This window comes from Melozone crissalis, unplaced genomic scaffold (genome assembly GCF_028551555.1).
Source record: "Melozone crissalis strain CALT ecotype California unplaced genomic scaffold, PUWL_Pcris_2 ptg000016l_1, whole genome shotgun sequence".
Taxonomy (NCBI): Eukaryota; Metazoa; Chordata; class Aves; order Passeriformes; family Passerellidae; genus Melozone; species Melozone crissalis.
Window position 1 is genome coordinate 6,213,397 of NW_026535794.1, and position 19,424 is coordinate 6,232,820.

The following is a 19,424-nucleotide window of genomic DNA, read 5'->3' on the forward strand; positions in this document are numbered from 1 at the left end:
TAACATTCAGCTGGGCTGTCTTGCCTTGCTTTGTCAAGAAAGGCTGGAGCAGATAATCCTTGAGTCCCTCCCAACATGGTATTCTGTGATTCTATGGATATTTATACCAAAACAATAAAGAGACAATGAGCCCTGTGTCTGAAGGAGGAAGCCACCTGACCCCAGAGCTGGAGAGACCTCACCTGCACAGCAATCAGAAAGTCTGAGCACCCTCCCCACTCACTCAGATTAAAGCAGCTCCCAGAATTTATGTCATGGAAAAAATACATATCTCAAAGAGAATTAAATGCATCTACACAAACCAGCCCTCACTCCAGAGAAGCTATGGCAAGGCCAACTTTTTAAAAAGTTAAAGGTAATGATTACCTGTCCATGAGTGTCCCCTGGAGGCTTTCCAGGTTCAAACCGTACAGCCAGTCCAAAATCAGCTAGCACAGCTGTCAGGTCATTCTTCAGCAAGACATTTTTACTCTTGAAGTCCCTATGGACAAGTCAAGAAGTAAGGGAAGGGTTTATCATGGCATGTGTGTAAATCACACTGCAACACACACATTGTCTATAGCTCAGCAGCTCCCAGTAAATCCCAGCTGCTTTCTTCCTTTCTCCCCTGAGTCCCAGCATGGCCAGTGCTGCAAACTTGGCTGTTCCTCACTGCCCTTGTCCCCAAAACATGACCAAGCAGCCCTGAGCTGACCAGCACAGTCAGGCCAAACTCCACAATGAATTAATCTCAAAATAAAATCTGGTCTGAAGGGGCTCTTTAAATTAGAACAAGCTGTGTAGAAGGGACCATTTCTTGTTCCAAGCACCAGCTCTGGACCCCCATCTTCGGGGCCCTTCTCATTCCCAAGAACAAAACCAAGGCAGGTTAAGGGAGCTCATTACTCTTTATCCTGGTAAGGACATTTGCCCCTATCTACAAAATCAGATCTTTCTGGAAATCAGCAGATGCTGGTGAGACTCCCTCCACCCTGACTACACGCTTCAACAGACTTTTGCCACAGTCATCCATCAGCCTTCTGCTGTAATTGCTGGATTGATCTTCCCTGGAGAATTCAGAGGGTTGGGAAGCAGGCAGGGAAGGGGGTGAGGCCACACAGACACGCTGTCAGGGTCAGAGCAGGCAGCTGACAGGCAGGTGTAAGAGTTTGCAGCAGAGATGGTGGCTCTGTGCTTGAAGGGGACATTTGTGTCAGTGCTGTGCTGCAGCAGGATCATTTCAGGGCAGCTCAGGTAAATCTGCAGGGGCTGGGAAGGATTGGGGGTGGAGGAAGATCACACTGAGATGCCAAACCAGTCGAGCTCTGTTTCCTGGGCTTCCTGCATTTTCATCTGAAAAGGAATGTTTGGCAATCTAATTAAATTACAGACCTTAGACAGCAGATGGCAATTGTCCTGTATGCTCAGCATTATAACTTCCCTATCATCAATTCACTCGGTGACCCTGCTGATTGCAGGACATTGCAGGCCTGCACAAAATAATTAATGAGGGCAGATACAATTGTTCTGCACTAGAGAGACCTGTCAAAATTCTTTGTGAAGAGAGAAGCTGCTGGACCATAGAGAAGGGGCTGCTCCCTGCAGCCTCACATGCCAGAGCATCAGCTCAAAGCACTGCAAGCAAAAATCACCCAGCCCCTGATTCTGAGCTTAAAATAACAGAAGAGAGGATTTATCCTCTCTAAGCTGAGCACAGTGTGATGGGCATTTCTGGCTTGAGGATTAAGATGGGGGAAGTGGGTGTGAAGTTGGAGGGCACTGTGCAGCCAGTGAACCCCAGCAGAAACCAGCCTCCATCAGCTCTAGGGACTGAGTACAGCTTTGCAGAGCCTCCCCAACATTGGTACCCCTCTATTACACAGAAAAACTGCATTTCCCTCTATCTGTCATCCCAGAGACTGCCTGCTTCCATGCCATGGCAGTTTCCCCACAGGCTTAGGAAGCAGCCATCATCTAATGACATGGATAAACGCCTTTGCTCGTTCAGCTTTAGGGGATTATGCCCTCGGGATGGTGCAGATTGTGCACGAGATTTTTGCAAAGCAGTGGCTCGATGAGGACCACACAGAAATCATCAGACAATCTGCCTGAACCATGTGGTTCCAAGGTGAAACAAGATGTAAACCAGCATTACTGTATGAGCATGTGGTGCTGCTCCTCACCTGCAGTGCCCTTCAGGCATGCAACAGTTAACTCCTACATCTTGATACACCATGCAGGGATTTCCCTTTGCAATTCCATTTTTTCCCCCCATTTCCATACATTTCCCCATTTTTCCACGCTTTCCTTCCTTCCTTTCACAAACCACCTCAAACTGGCAAGTCTGAGCTGCAATGCAAATGTACCCAGGCCAGGGAGAGGGACTTAATCCAAGCCATGCCAAGTAGATTTCCCATATGCATTAGACCATCCTAAAATGGTCACTGCCAAAGAAAAGCGGCGTGAAAAGAAGAATTTTTTTAATTTTTTTTCATATAGCACTTCAAACTAGGGAACACAGAACAAGCAGACTATGAATAATGGGTGAGTTAATTCGATTGAGACACTGGAGATTTTATTTGCAGCTTCCACGTGGGGGCACTTTTGCACCAACAAGTGATTCCATAACCTTAATCCTCCTTGTGGTGCCGGGGACCAGAGAGGAGTTGGCTGAACCCCTGCCCAGCAGTGACTGGGGAGTCCCACCTGGCAACCCCAGCATCTCCATCCATGTGCACTGTGGGAAGCCATTCAAAAACACCCCCCGCGGCCCCCTCCCCAGATTTAAAATGCATTTAGTGTTTTCTTTCAAAAATAAAATTTAAAGGATAATCCGAGGGAAATCCCTTGTGTCCTGAAACCCCCTCCTCCACTAGGTATGTGCTAAATTCACACAAATGCTGCATTCTACAGCTTTTATCACTAGCTAAATGGACAGGGACACTAATGAGCACGATCTGTTGCTTTAAAGCCGTTCTATAGCCTTCCTCTGTTCCCCACCCTCAGGAATTTTCATCTATAAACCACTGCCTTTATTCTACAGGGACAAATGTCAGGGACACAGGGGTCAGCTCCAGGAGCAGCACAAAGGCAGCTGCAGGTTCTTTCAAAAGCCTCCAGCTCTCCAAAACTTTCAGGTTTGGGGAGGTGGGGTGTTCTGGGGGCAGGGATACCCTTGCAAAAACAGGGATTATCTTGCCATACATGAAGCCAGGCCTGCTTGATCAGGTACAAATTGCTGCAGCTGGACGTGGGGTTTAAGTCCCTCCTAGATGAAATGCAGGAGTATGGCCATGGATTACAGCCTGTAAATCCCTTCTGGAAATCTCCCCCATCCTGCCCTGCCACAGCAAAGCACTCAGAAGAGATGCTTTAATCTAGGGCAAGCAGCGTGGGACTTTGGAGAAGGGCTGAAGCATGAGGATGGTTTAACCCAGCTGCTTTCTTGCTGTCCCCTCTGCACTGCCACCCAGGGGGGTTGAAGAGAGTGCCAGGAGGTCCCAGGGCAGGGTGGCACCTGCTGTGGTGTCTCTCATAAGCACCCTGGTACGATTTGGGCCTTATAAAACTACAGGGAAAAGTAACTAGGAGCCATTTTCTGCCTTTCCACAGTTTCTCCATTTTTTACCTAATCAAAGGTAAAAAATGATCAAAGGCTCTGTGGGAAGACATATGCTGGAGTTATCAATCCAAATCAGGGGAAAATAGGGTCCAGCTCCTGATACAGCCATTGTGATGGTGTTCACAGGAGTCTCAGGTTGAGGGAAGAGAGAGGATCTGACTCCATGTTTCAGAAGGCTTGATTTATTATTTTATGATATATATTACATTAAAACTATACTAAAAGAATAGAAGAAAGGATTTCTTCAGAAGGCTGGCTAAGAATAGAATAATAAGGAATGATAACAAAGGCTTGTGTCTCAGAGTCTCTGTCTGAGCCAGCTGATTGTGATTGGCCATTAATTACAAACAACCAGGAGACCAATCACAGATGCACCTGTTGCATTCCACAGCAGCAGATAATCAATGTTTACATTTTGTTCCTGAGGCCTCTCAGCTCCTCAGGAGGAAAATCCTAAGGAAAGGATTTTTCATAAAAGATGTCTGCAACACAGCCATAGAAATACACAGATCATAATGTGATGATATTATCAAGCCAAGTCCTTTCAAAGAGTGGTTCTGCAGCAGCAGAATTCCCTTTCCACCAGAAGGGAAGAGTTGATGGAAGAGGGAAGCCCCTACTCTTTGGACATTCACCATCAACCATTACCAACTGTGCTATTCCACAGGCAAGACACTTGCCCCTCAGCATTTTATATGTGGTTGAAAAAATTTCTTGTCTTAGCACAGGATTTGCTGGGTTAAAAGGCCTTTACTTCCTAAAAGCACAACCTCCTCCTCCGTTCAACAGCATCACTTCAAAGACAGTGTCAACAAAAGAGGCTTTACCTGTGTGCTATGGCAGGTTTGTGTCCTTCACCTTTGCACCAGGGGACATCTTCATGAAGGTAGGACAAGCCACGGGCCATTGTTTCTGCAACATGGCAGAGCTCATTCCAGCTGATGATGTTGCCCTTCAGGTAATCTGTCAGAGAACCCTGCAGAACAGGACATTGTCAGTTCTTAATCACAGACCCCTCTATGTGACAGATGTGCCAACTCATCAGTTTAGAGAATGCTTGAAAAATCTGAGCCTTGATTTAATGGTGGGGGGGAATCTCTAATGAAAGGAAAAATAAAAAATAAAAATCAGAAGTGTCCATGAGTTTTCAGCCCTTGACAGCACAGACCTCCTGATGTCTACTTATCTGCCAAGGAAAGGGAGGGAGGTAAAGAAGGGGAAAAATCACCTTTAACCAAAGCAATTCATCCAGCCTCAGCAAGGGGAAAGCCTTCCATGCAAGATGAAGCATTGTATCAGCTGGCTGTGGCAATGATTGACTCAAGAAGACCTTGGATTTACCAGGGGGATAACACTGCTGGCTCAACCCCAGATCTGCACGTTTGTTTTAAGTGTTAGTCATGGTTTATAACTAAAGCAATCCATGAAGGGGCAGATGTGCCCCAAGCCTCAAAAGCAAACATGGAGCCCATCTGCAAGGGCCAAGCTGGATCTGTGAAATCCCTCATGATGCTCATCTATGCACATCAAGAGATGGTGACCATTACAGATGTGAGCTGTGTCCTTTTGTGCCTCTCTCCCTTCCTAAATCCCACTTTTATTAATCCTTTATTTGTGTAGGAAAGCTCAGAAAACTAAAGGTGGGGCATTTGAAGCAGGGGAGCAGGAGCACTTTGCTACCAGAGAATCATGGCCCACCAGGAACACACTGGGGGAATTACAGGGATTATAATCCTGCTGTACCTCCCTCTCTGCCTTCCCAAAATGTACATGCAATGATACATTACCTTGTCATGGAAAGCTGTGATCAGCCAGAGCTCTGTCTCCAGGTTTGTCCCCCTTTTCTCTGCTGCGATAAATTGCAAAAGGTTTTCATGCTTCATGCCAGGAGTGTTGAAAATCTCCCTCTCACTCTGCCAAGATTGCTTATCCTGAAGCAGGGAGAAAGGCACCATCAAAGATCACGCTTCCCTTTAAAGCAAACAGCTCCTTCAGTGCAGTCAGAGCTGCTCACACTACTCTAAAAATCATGCTCCTGTGTTAGGATGTGATGCATCCCTGCAAAAAAAGGCTGTTTTCCCTAAAGAAGAAAGACAAGTTGCTGTCCTCAGTCTCCCCTCTCCAAAATTATCCTCAGCTGTTCCTAGAGAACATGTGTGGGGAGTGAAGAGGAAGCCAAACCCAACCTTACTGAGAAATAATATTTTTCAAGATTTCCTAAGGATACTTGCAAGAAGAAAGCCTGAGCACACAGCACCCAGGATCAGCCTTGCAGTGTAATTGCTGCAATTGCAAAATCTAATCTAGGCTCTATTGAATATTTACTAGTAGGTCACAGCTGGCTTGGACAGAAGATGTGCAGATCTCTTTTGACAACAAATATGAGGTGAAAAAGTAATGAAGGAGACAGCAGAGGAGCACAAAGATGTTTTCTGTAATTTTTGTTTCACTTGACTTTTGATTGCTTTACTCTTTTCATCTGCAGTTCCTAGAGAACCCGGTCAGGAATGTTCAAAGATTTCCTAGAGCAGAAGACAGGAGCTGACAAAAACACTGCAGCACAATCAGCTCTCACAGCACCAGGGCTCTGCCTTTGGAGGCTGTAAATGCTCACTAGGTTTGGATGCAGATTTACAACCCACCCAGGCACGACACACAAAGCCAGGGCTCTGGCCCTTTGTGTGCACTTTGGGCACTGCAGCTGCACCCTGCCTTGCTGGATTTAAACCACACTTTATTTGCATTTGCAGGGAAGTTAACATAGCCTGTAGATTTCAGAATGTGCTTGTTTTTGCCCTTCTTGCAACAAGCACTACTACAGGAAGCATTTGGCAATGAGATAACACAGGGAGAAGTGTAGGAAGGAAGGGTCCTTGAACTTTTTCCCCCAGCAGAAGAGCCCAAATGCATCTTTGTTATGGTCTCAAAATCCATAATCTCTACAGACGCTTAGAGCATCTCAGCACTGGTGGGGAAGCCCCTGGCAAGTAAGAACCTAATGCAGTGTCCCTGTTACCTGAATGGGGAAGATTTTCACTGCTACATAGTCGTTCATCAGCTGAGCCTTCCACACGCAGCCAAAGCGTCCCCTTGCCTTGATCTCCAAGAGCTGCAGGGGCTTTAGGCCAACCAGGGGAGAAGGGGGTGGTGGGCCAGGATCCTGCACAAGAGAAAAAAACACTGTCACCAGCTGAAGCTGGGCTGTAATATAAAGGAGGGAGGAATCGAGATACTGCACATGAGGAAAGAAGTGTGAAGAAATAACATTTATTTAATGAAAGTTATTTAGGTGCACTGTTTGCAGCAAGAACAGCCTGAAATTCCCTGTCTTGCTTGCTCTGTAGGGTATTGGTATAGAGCACATATAACAATCTATACCTCCAAGTGTCACTTTGTGACACTACTGCCTGCCATGCTCTGGGCGAAACCTGAATTCTCCTGTGTTTTCAAAGCAAAAGTTATTTTGAGTGTAAAGCACCAATGTCCTCAAGGCTACCTCCTGCCAAAAGTGGGAACCTTAAGATCTTTGTGACCAGAGAGCCAACTGCATCTAAAACCTCCCACTGCTCTTTATTAGCATGTTCCATGCCACCCCAGCCATGGGCAGTGAACAGGTCTGTCAGCATCACACAGATCACATCTGTTTAAACTCTGCATTGTCCAGGAGAACAATGTGACCCTGTAGGACCTGTGGGGTTGGAGCTCTGTCCTACCTGCTTTCAGATGGGAAAGCTTCACAGAATCATAGAATGGTTTGGGTTGGAAGGGAGCCTTAAAGATCACCCAGTTCCAACACCCCTGCTATGGGCAGGGACAGCTTCCACTAGGCCAGGCTGCTCAGAACCCCATCCAATCCAGCCTTGAACACTGCCAGGGATGGGACAGCCACAGCTTCTCTGGACACCCCGTGCCAGGGCCTCACCCCCTTCACAGGGAAGAATTTTTTCCTGATATCTAATCTAAACCTGTTCTCTTTCAATCTAAACCCATTCCCACTTGTCCTGTCACCATGTGCTCTTGTAAAAAGTCCCCCTTCCCTCCTTCTTGTGGGCTCCCTTCAGGTACTGGAAGGCTGCAATTAGGCCACCCCAAAGCCTCCTGCACCCATTCTCTGAGGGTTCATAAAAACTGAGCTTCATCAGGGAAAGCAGCTTCCCTCCTCTCATAGAGCTGGCAGGAACTTTATCATCTCTTAGATCTCTGAGGCTCTACAAAGTTGGCTGAAATCAGGCAATGGGTTTGGGAGTTTGGGAGGAAGGGCAGCCACCAAGCAGGGCTGCCTAATTCCCTCCCTCAGCTATCTCAGACATGGTGGTAACCCCACCTAAACTCATCAGTCTGACACTTCCATGGAGGCCAACTGTGCTACCAGCTCCAAAAAGCAGCGAAGTGTTGGAACCCAGGAAATTCCTCCAGCTCCCTGGAGGATGTGAGACCCTGTCAGGGGGCTAAGGGACCTTGGCACGGAGCCCAAGACCCCTGTGCCTTTGATTTAGCCCTTGGAAAAAACAATTACCAACCTTATATGAAGAATTACAAGTCAAGAAAGTTTAAGTAGAATGACAGTGAATTTATCACAGGGTGAAAAAAGATTTTTGAGGTTTTTAGAATGGAGGCTCGGGGTCCCAAGATGGAGGAATTTGGGTGTGCCTTATCCTTTTTCCTTCTTCTTCTTGGCCTCCATCTTCTGGGTGATGTTGGCATTTTTAGATTGGTTTAGAGTAGTGCTGTCATTACATTGCAAGGGTTCCATAGAGTTTTGTACCTCCTTGATGTTTCTTGTAGGCAACTCCTCCAGGCACTGACTCTTCCTTGCTCTCACAGCAGCCAACTGACTCCAGTTCCCCTCAACCAACCAATCCACTCTTTTATAACACTCTTCTGATTGGCTACAGCTGTGGCCTGTTAAAATCAGGCCTGCTCCTAATCTTTAATAATAAACCCAGCTGCAACTCTTTAGGCGGTAAGATTACTTTCTATACTACCTTTATTTACTTATATTCTATCCCCCTACAGAGTAGAAACTCACTGTGTAACAGGTGATAGGTATTGGGAAGTTATTGTAAATAATGTACACATAGTTTTTAGTATAAAAAGATAACACCAGTGTGCCTCAACCTGACCTGCCAGACAGACCTCGGCTGGTCGGAGAAAAAATTTTATAGATAAGAAACAATAAACAAGAACTGAAGAGTTCTGACTCCTTCAATCACTGGGCTGGGAAAAGACTTTCTAACGCATCTCAGGGTCACTCTGACCAGCAGAGACTCCGAGAAGAAGAAAAGTTAGGCCACCTGAGAAGAGTTTTGCAAGGCCCAAACCAAGGGGGGAGACTCCCTGACCTCAATGATGTCCACGTGGCCGTAGGGAGGCTTGCGGTGCCGGTACATCCAGAAGGCCAGCAGGATGGCCATGGACAGCACGGCGATGGGCAGCAGCGAGTACACCAGGATGTTCAGCAGCGACGGCGTCGGGGGCGGCGGCTCGTAGATGACTGTGGGAAAAGAGCAGGGTAAGAGAGGGAAAAGGAGCTTCAGGAACGCAGCAGCACTGTCAGCTGCACATCCAGAGGCGACCAAACCCCATGTGTCCCTCCGATCCAAAGATAACTGGCATGTCCCATGATGACAGCCACAAGGTTCGAAATCATCTTTACAGTCTGATTCATACTGATGGACTTGTCACAGACATCTTTTGTGAAAAATCATTTCTTTAGGATTTTTCCCTCTTCTGGGAAGCTGAGGCCCCAGAAGAAGAATGTAAACAATGGTTATCTGCTGCTGTGGAATGCAACAGGTGCACCTGTGATTGGCCCATGTTCCATGTGTACAATTAAGGGCCAATCAAGGACAAGCTCTCTCTGGGACAGAAGCGGAGAGAGCTCCGTTGTTGATTCATTCCTTTTTCTATTCTTAGCATAGCAGCTTCTGAACTTCTCTCTCGATTCCTTTTAGTATAGTCTTAATGTATTATATATCATAAATTAATAAATCCAGCCTTCTGATCATGAAGTCAAGATTCTTGTCTATCTCTTCACCCCTGAGGAACCCTTGCAAGTCTGGTAACAATGGACAAACCTTTTTCCTCTGTGTTTATGGTCTTTAGTCATATTTACACTGGGTGTCAGCAAAGTAAGGCTTCCAATGCTACATGGACCACCTTTGGTGTTGGATGGGATGGCTGGCCAAGCTCTGTCTCCACAGATGAAAAACATCCCCCATGGTAATTGTAAAGGGCTATGACTAGGTGCTAAAAACAGAACTGAGGTACAATTATACCAAGAATCCACCTCTTTGTACACAATGTGATAGGGAGTGACATCTGGAGTTTTGTCTTTGTTTTGTTCAAACCCAAAAATGTCGAATTTGATGCAAAAATCCATTTGTACAGAACCAAGAATTTCCAATTCTTGGGGTTCAAAAGATGCTTCAGGAAGGAATTTGGTCCAAACACCCCATCCATCAGAGGGATTTATAATAAATTGTGAAAGGTGTGGAGGAATGGTTTTCAGTATTGGCCAAGTGTCTACTGGCAAACTGACCAAAGAAGTTGAAAATGTTCAGGTCTTGAATGAGTTAAACAAATGGTATCTAAGCCTGATGCATTGGCTAAGGTTACCCAAATGTTGGGTTTTGGCTGATCAATGGGCAAAACTGCATTGTTGAGGGCAAACATGCCATAAACATGCCATCATTCAACTCTGTGTTCACAGTTCTTGTATGCAAAGCAACAGCATTCACAAGGCTCCATGGTTTTCTCCATAGAAGTAATGTTACTAATGGAGTTACAATGGCCCAAACCACACTTTACAAGCTGAGCCCCCATCTGACCTTTATTTAAGCTAGGTATTTCTTGTTGGGATACATAAAAGCAGAACATTTCCTTCTCTTAACCCTTCTAAATGTATTAAGACAGCACAAAATCCCTTGCAGCATTGCTTTACCTTTCACAGTGATTGACAAGTTGTCAGTTTTTAGTAAAATGCTGCAGGAGCCACAATCAAATGCACTATTCCCACAGTAGTTCTTGTTCCAAATTACATCAGTGCAGTTGAGACACAAACAATGGGAATACTAAATGGAGCCATGTTGCTATGTTGGAGACAGGGAAGGAAAAAATAGCAAGACTTGCCAAATTAAACAAAAAACTGTGAGAGAAAGAATATTTGCTACTAGGTTGCTACGGGTACGTTAATAACAGGAGATAATATAACCCATGTAAACAATTAAAAACCTATCAGGGCAGCCCAGGAAAATCTGATAAAAGTCTATTGGAACATCTCAGTAAATGCAGATAGTTCAAACCAACCTAAGGAAAAGATTCACCTGTTTTAATAGTTTTTATTGAATGATACTTTAAATATTATACGTCTAAAAGAATCGTTGTTTTCCTATTAGCCTCTGAAGAAGGTCCTGCTATTACTTTTCTTCCACGATGCATATCCACAGACTCTGAAAGCTGACACACACCCTTTCCCTTTCAATCCCCAGACCCACAAAACAGAATCAAATGCAAAAATCCCAGATGCTCAAGGTATCTGGAAACTCATGACCTGTGAATTTAATGAGGAAGGTGTTAAACACCTTTAAAGAGTTTGAGGCTCAATCCATGCTCCATAAATCAGTCTGCCCTCTTCCCCTGTGGGATTTTATTTTGTAACATCCCACAGTGAGCTGTCTACCATAAAGAAAACCTAACCTTACTGATGGTATCCAAAGTGTTGGTACAGCCTTAGCCATAGAGTGAAACAAGCAATTCTTAAAGAACTGTAGCAAAAGGATTTCTGACTTCATAACCAAAACATCCAACAACTCAATGTTGATTATGAAGATGAATCAGGGGAGGTTTAGGACACATATCAGGAGAAGGTTCTTCACACCCACAGGGTAGTTGGGCACTGGAACAGGCTCCCCATGGAAGTGGTGACAGCACCAAGCTCAGAGCTCAAGGAGCTTTTGGACAACACTCCCAGGCACAGGGTGTCAATCTTGGGGGTTTCCTATGCAGGGCCAGGAGTTGGACTCGATGATCCTTGTGAGTCCCTCTCAACTCAGGACATTCAATGTTTCTATTAAAGTCCTTGGGAAATGGCTCAAGAGGAAAATCCCCCAGTTCCCCATCCTCTCAATCACTCACCTTCTGGGCCGGTGACTTCAGGCAAGTGGGTAAATTTCTCATTGCAATAGTTGCCCTCGCAGCAGCAGAAAAACACCTGAGGGTTTTCTTCTGTGGCCACGCACTCCTGCCTGTACCAGGGAGGGACAGACATGGAATGAAGGAGAGAGAAAAACATTGTCAGCCAACTCCTGCCTTTGGGAGCCAACCTGCCCCAAATTGTCTTCTCCACACACCTTTTCCTGCAGCTGCACTGCACAGGCCAGCAGTCTCCACTTATGGAGAACAACTTGGCATTCAAAAACCCCAGTGGATAGCAAAGACCCTTGAAAACACTGCAAAGGAAACAAATGCTTCCATATGTACTGAGGGCATTAGATGGTGAGTAATAAATAACAGCTGCTGCTGCTAACAGAATGAGAAGGAGAAAAACGACAGAGAGACGCCTCAGTCCCTGAGCAGTGACTTTCCCACAGCCCATATGAACGCTGCCAGGGCAGAGAAGTATTTGATGATGCAATTAAAGATTGTGCCATAAAGCACACACGACGAGGGCTGAGCTAAGGCTGCTCCCACAGCCTTGAGCATCACCAGCCCTGCACACTCAAAGGGCACCAGAAGCAGCAGCCACAGCCCTGCTGCAGCAGGAGAGAGCTGCAGGTCTGAGGGCATGCAGTGACAGCTCAAGGTAATGGCTTTAACTTGAAGAGGGTCTCTCTTTCAGTTCAAAGCCATTAGGGTTGGATATTGTACCTAATATCCAACCTTAAATCCTCAGGTTTAGGTTGGATATTAGGTATAAATTCTTTATTGTGAGGGTTGTGAGGCACTGGAACAGGTTGTCCAGAGAAGCTGTGGATGCCTTATTCCTGGAAATGTTACAAGGTTAAGTTGGATGGGACTTGGATCATCCTCGGGCCTGTGGAATGTATCCCTTCCCATGGCAGGGGGCTGGAACTACATGATCTTTACAAGTCCCTTCCAACCCTAACCATTTGAGGCTCCTATGATTCTCATTTCATTTCTACAGTTTTTAAGTTTAATTTTCAAGTGCTGTCTCCTCCATAAAAAGCTTATTTCTGCATAAAAACCTTTAAGAAAATCAGGTTGCAGCTCTCATTTTCTGCCTCTGCCTCTTATCCAGGTACTGCTACAGCCTTCCCAGCACTGAGATTTCCTTCCACATTGTGCAAGGCCTTAGGGGACTTCCATGGATCAAACCAACTCCACTTCCCCACATCCTCCCTCTCCCCACAGATCAATGCCAAAGGAGATGTGCAGTGATTTTTGCAGTACTTCACCTGTCATTTCTTTCTGTTTCTTCGATGCTGCTTCCCTTCCCTGCCACCTTTTGCTGTGCTATGCTCTGGTTTTAGTTATTATGCTTGCAGAGCTGCTCTCCACAGAGAACTGTATCAAACTATTTCCTGAAGCCCAGCTAAATTATATGCATAACTTCCTTCCCTCGACCACTTGGAGGAAGTAGCAAAACAATCATAAGCGTTTGACATTATTACTCATTTCTGAACCCATGCCAAGCCTCCCTTTCTGTGTTATCACTGACATACTGCCACGAGAAGAATGGAAAGGGCTCCCTTCAATCCTAGCCCTGGATAGTTTTCAGTGCTTTTCTCCCTTTGTGGGGGAAAAAAATGGCTATAGCCAAACTGTCTTCTCCAAGGTCTCAGCTGGGAAGCACTTGGTTTGTTTTTCAGGCTCTCATTTTTTCAACTTCAAAGCAAAAAAGCAGCCATTTGACTTATTCAAATGAACAAAGATGTTTCAGCAAGTTAAACAGTGTTTCCAGATGCTTTTTTTTGTGAAATCAGATAACAAGCCCTTTGGATTTAACAGCATCAGTGTTGGAGCCTTCAATAGAAAACACATCCTTTGCTAAATCTGTTGGTTAAAAAAATCAAGCTAATGAGTGAAAACAGCCTGCTCCACATCTGCAGTTCATTATCCCTGTCTCTGAGTGAAGCCATCCAGGTATGTATGACATGTTACACTTAGCAAATATTACAGCTGAGGCAGAGGGAGAGAATGACACATTTTTCTGTGGCAGGGAGGGCACGTTTCAGAGAGGTTCACGTGCTCTGCAGGGGAATGTGAGCATGACCTCTCCAGCAGGGCTGTGTAAATAAAGGAGAGCGCACAAGTCGATTTTTAAACACTACTTTTTTCCTATAACCTTAAATGTACATGTGCCACGTTCTTGTTTCCTCAAGATAAAGAACAGAGTAAGGAGCTGTCACCCTCAACGTCCCAACCCTTGCACTCCAAAATTTTTCCACATTCTGGTGACAAAGGAGGCAGCACTTGGCACATCCCAGCACGTGCTGCTCCAAAAGCAGCTGCAGCAGCCAGAACAGGACCATGCCCTGCATCCAGGGACGCAGAACACAGGTGCATCTGCCAAGGATGCTTCCAGAAACTCAGCATTCAAAGGTGCCAGAGACACAAAGGGCACCAGCACAGCACAACTGATCGAAAAAATCATCTTCTTAGCCATTTTTGCCACCTTGGGATGCAGAACTGCCTGCATGGAAGTCTGCCAAGGGCACTCAAGGGAAGAGAAAAAATGAAAAGGACTGCATTTAAAGAGGGTTTGTTCCTTTATATAATTAAAGCTAACCTTTATTCCAAATGTTGCTTTTGATATTTGTACTGTTTTTTAATTCTCAGAAGGGCTTTTAGCTTTGCCCTGGAGCTTGTGGCTTTGAAAAGTCAGGCAATGGAATACTGGCTGCTCAATTCTAGGGCTGCAAAAGGCTGGTGAGGAGCCCTGGAAACTTTTTACCATTGTAACAGAGCAACACATTATGACAGAGTTTAAGAAACACTACATCCCTGCAGAGACACTCAGTGACAATACAAGTGTCACTGGATATGAGAGCAGGCACTGAAAGGAGAAATCTGTTTACAGTAAACACTTCTGCTTGCAAGTAGGAAACTCCAGTGACCTTCTATTCTCAGAAGAATCGGCATTAAGATGACTAATGGGCCAAGGAGGATTGATTTATTGGGAAAGAATAAAAATTTAACTATATATAGAGCCTGGCTACTCAATTGGCAAGGGAATAGGTGTGGTAGGAAAGTAACTTTGGAGCTAATAATAGAACAAAGATGAGGAACAACTTACAGCTGAGATAAGCCAAGACAGCAGGCACAGAAGCAGGGGAAGTGTACAGCACCAAAGGGAGAAAACACTGCAGCCATGGCACAAATCTAGCTCCAGCCTAACCCCACAGCTTAGCAGCTGATCTTCCTAAAACTTTCAGAACGAGACACTAGAAAGAGGCACGACTGAGAATTGCACAAAGGTGAGATCGACCCACATCAGTGTTATACCAAGGGAAATCCTTGAATTTTATGTAGCTAATCCTTATTGAAAAGGCTGGGCTTGGCTTGGTTGTTTGGTCATTGGTTTGGGGTTTTTTTAACAAAAACCCTGAGCTCACAGCTACTCAACATTGTCCTTTTCAACCACAAAACTTCATAGGGCTGTTTTCTTTAGCTGTAATTCTTTTCCCCTTTGTAGAATTGCATCAAGGGAAGTGAGAAAAGACTAGTTAATTTTCCCAGCTATTTAATGAGGCCGGAGCCTTCACACTACAAAACCTCACTCCTTTTCAGCTTGCAACAAGCAGTGACACACAAACTCACATTGCTTTTGCTCCCCACTCTTTCTCCTGGCCCTCCTCTTCACTCAGCCAAAGAACAGTGGAACTTTTTGCAACATCACAAACGTCAGAATATCTCAACCCCTAACCACCCCCAGATATCTGTGCTTTTCTAGACAGCTCCAAATGATTCCAAGTTTTCACTTCTATCACCAAATGCTCCTGGAAGAACATATTGCTCTTCATTTGATGGTACAGGACAGGTTTTTCAAAGAATGCCAGAATTATCAAAGCTTTGCTAGGGGAAAAAACAAACAAAACAAAACACAACACAAAACCCCCGAAAAAAGTGATTTCTGCAGCTTCTATTTAGAAAGTCAAAGCAGATAAGTGACAATTCCGAGAGCTGCTTTTGCCAATTAACTTGGGCTTGCCTTCTTTCCCTCTATGCAAAATATCACAAGCTTTAACACTTAGAGGGTCGATTAAACCTGTGTTTGGATAAACCAGCTGGGTAATTACCTGTCATAGCAGTTGAAGTCATCCAGCCAGCAGCCTTTCTTCACCAGCTCGATGGAGCCTGAGTTGTTTCTCCAGGAGGCGTAGCAGTGCAGCCGCTTGTCCTTCTCCCCCTCGCAGCGCTCCACGCCGCTCTGGTTGGTCTTCTCCAGCTCCCAGTTGGCATTGTAGTAGATGCACTCCCTTGTCTCTGCCTCCCCGTGGCCTGGCCCTGAAAAATCAAGCCCCAAGAACATCCAGGTAAAGTCAGAAATAGGGAATTGTATGGCTCTGTTTTAGGTGATGCATGCATTTGATTCCCTAGGAGCTTCAGCACAGTGTGGAGATTACTCTTCTCCTCTAGGGTGAGGTGGGAGATGGAGAGGTCAGGTTTGCCTAAGCTCATGGCAAAGTCAGGATCCAAGCTGAGACCTTCCCAGATCTCCTCTGGACAATGCTTCAACCCTAGGACCCTAAAACAAGGGATGCCCAAGGCAATGCATGCCCAGGAATGTTTAACCACAGAAACCTTGTTTAGCAAAGACAACGTGCCAGGGTGCTACTTGATGCTGCTGGGATGTCATGCAGTGGAGTTACTATCTCTCTGCACCATTACTTTGGGAAACACCACCTAAAAATGAACAGTTTCTTCCATGGATGTAACTGAGAACAGATAATATTCATCCTGCAGACAGGGCCAGACCAGTGGCCATTCCTCACTTAGATCCTGGTTCAGGCTGACTTGGGTAAGACCCCATATGATAAATGCCATGGTTTTAGCTGCATTTTACACAGCTCATGTTGCCTCTCCACCCAAGCAAGACCTTCAGCCACAGAAAATTCTGTTCCCCAAACAACACTGGCCACCCCAAATGCATCCTTGGCCACCACAAACAAAGGAGTCTCCATAGCCTGAGGGTCTTCTCTCCTTTGGAGCCTTGTACCAAAGGACTGTGGAACTCCTACTGCCCCCAAGGAAACAATTCCCCCATAGCCACTGTGTGGAAGAACTGAAATAGAACTGCAGACACATCCATTAAAACCAGAGTCAAATAAAGGAACACTGATATTTGCAGGTGACCTGTTCTGTCCTAAACCTTAGAAATCCTCTCTTCATCCAGAAATATTCTGCTTTGTGGCATTTTGAGGATTAGTTTAAAAGAAAATGAAGAATGAAACAAACACACGTCTTGTAAGCAGACAAACACAAAAGACACCATGAGCCCTGTACCATGATGATTCTGTAAATCCTGAAATGTCCTGCAGCCATCTCTCCTTGGGATTACCCAACCTAAGGTAAGGTCAGGCCTGGCCATTATTTTGATGGATTGCAATCATGGAAAATGTAGGTGTCTCAATAAAATGTGCTGACAGCTGGGTAGAAAACACAAATAGGTCCCGCAGGATGGTGAAACAAAAGTGCTGTGCTCCCAAAATAGCCAGACCTCTGTGAAGCCTAGAACTAAATTTCTAGCTAAAAAACCACAGTTCTGAATAAACTAGGGGTGGTGGGTCTAACCTGCTCCCAATCCCAACGCCTGGACTCAGCACTGGGTAATTTTCATGGCACAGAGCAAACTCATCACACCAGGAAGATCTCTTTGCAAGCTGCTGAGGTGTTCAATCCTTCAATAACACTTTTTAGGAAGACTGCTTGATCTGCATCGTGGGAGAGACTGCAAGGGAATAAGGGTATGAGAATGTCATAAAGCTGACTCCTGAAACTGGAAATTATATTCAAAGCACACACGAACAAGAGCTCAATTTCAATAGCACCTGTAGGTTTTATCAGCTCTTGCAAAGCTCCATCAGAGTTTTCCTCTGACAAGTTGCTTACAATAATGAAAACAACCTACCAATATCCCTCAACACAGAACAATGTCAATATTGACACTCCTTGTTAAAGCCTTGATATTTGTTCTCTTGATACTTACACCGTGCTTCTTTAGGGCAGATTAAGCATTTTTGCTAAATACTGGTTAAATCAGCGGGAAAACCAAAGAGCTTTCTCTTGTGTGTGGGGGTGGAGGGCAAAATTTTTTTGCTTTTAAAGAAAATAATAAATATCTTAACTGCATAGAATCATAGGATGGTTTGGGTTGGAAAGGATTTTTAAAGGTCATCTAGTCCGATGTCCCTGCAATGAGCAGGGACATCTTCAACTAGAACAGGTTGCTCAAAGCCCCATCCAAACTTGAATACTTCTAGAACCACCACCTCTGTGGACAACCTGGGCTAGAGTTTCACCACCCTCATTGTAATAAGTCATATGGCTTCTAGCTGGTACATGACACCTAATCCTCACTTATCATCTTCTGCTCCACTCCTGGAAATACACTTTGTAATATCATTTTTATCATCCCAAACTGAATATCGCTTTTGATCAAGACAGAAATTTCCTCTCCCTCCCCAACTCCGTCTCCCAGCAATCTGGAAGGTTTAATGAACAATTCCACTGGAAAGCAGCCCCAAAATCTAATCCTAGCTCAGCCACCATCATCTGCAACCTCAGGCAATATTGTGTAGCCTCTGTTTTCCCCACCATAAACGAAAGCCAATGTGATGCACAGAGCCGCAGTGAGATTTGATATTTCCACTGTGCTTTGGAAAGGGAATGTGGAAAAGATGTGAAGCAGGAGCTGTATCAGCTCTGGGACCAGCAAACCAAGGCTGCTAAATCCTGTGTTGAGCCCAGGCTCCCTTCCCCCAAGACAGTTGTCTTTTCTGGAACAAGTTTCAGCTGAAGAGTAAGAGCTGCTTGCAAACACGCAAACCCAACTCTGCAAACAGCGACCGCGCCAGGAAAAAGGCCTTTCCCAGTTTTCCCCCCGCTGTTAAAGTTTAGATGATTTGAATAAAAGCATGCATAAAGTTTGAGATGACTAAATAGATGTATGCTTTCTTTATAACAGCTCCTAAGGATGCTTGCATTAAGGAGACACTTTAAAAACCTGTGTGTTTGTTACCTGCTCTCAGATCTCTTTAAAAGCCATTTGGTAGGATCCTCGCCCCGCTGGGTGCTCACGACTGCAAGAAACCCTTCTGTTTGTACCCAAGATGGTCTCAGCAGGAAGGGGCACGGCTCCAGGTCTGGGTATTAATTTACCTGCTGCTTTAGCTCATCAAGAAACACTCACACCTTGCTCTGTAATGGATCACGCAGAGACCAAAGTTTGCAGCTAACTGCCTGCTCTGCACTCGCTGCGGTAAAACCCTCGCTCAACAGAGGGAGGGGGAGTCAAAACAGGGGCTTGTCCCTTTGAGAGAGAAAGGTGTTGACTAAGACAAGGAAATCTGAGCTTTGCTCATCCATCCCCAGCTGTGTAAATTTTTCTGCCTCCTCTTCCCCCACTGAGCAATGGATAGACCCAAGGCTACCGTAGGTCTGTAAAAAACACTGAGCTGGACATTAGGTAATGGTTTTAAATGAAAAAAATATATAGATTTGACATAAGGATGAAATATTTTTCTCAATGAGGGTGATAAAACACTGGAACAGGCTGCCCAGGGAGGTGGTAGATGCTTCGTCTCTGGAAACATTCATGGTCAGGTTGGACAGAGCTCTGAGCAACCTGGTGTTGTTGAAG

General features: G+C 45.2%; 1 protein-coding gene across 1 annotated transcript in view; it reads right to left on the minus strand.

Annotated features, from left to right (window-relative positions):
- The window catches only part of ACVR2B (activin A receptor type 2B), a 106,528-nt gene that overhangs the window by 7,942 nt on the left and 79,162 nt on the right, over positions 1-19,424 (minus strand). Inside the window, exons 2-8 of the mRNA XM_054273800.1 lie at positions 15,862-16,069; positions 11,738-11,847; positions 8,944-9,095; positions 6,618-6,761; positions 5,389-5,532; positions 4,429-4,577; positions 367-481 (exon numbers count right to left, since the gene is read on the minus strand). Of these exons, the coding sequence (XP_054129775.1) occupies positions 367-481; positions 4,429-4,577; positions 5,389-5,532; positions 6,618-6,761; positions 8,944-9,095; positions 11,738-11,847; positions 15,862-16,069 (1,022 nt within the window). The remainder of the gene's footprint in view (positions 1-366; positions 482-4,428; positions 4,578-5,388; positions 5,533-6,617; positions 6,762-8,943; positions 9,096-11,737; positions 11,848-15,861; positions 16,070-19,424) is intronic.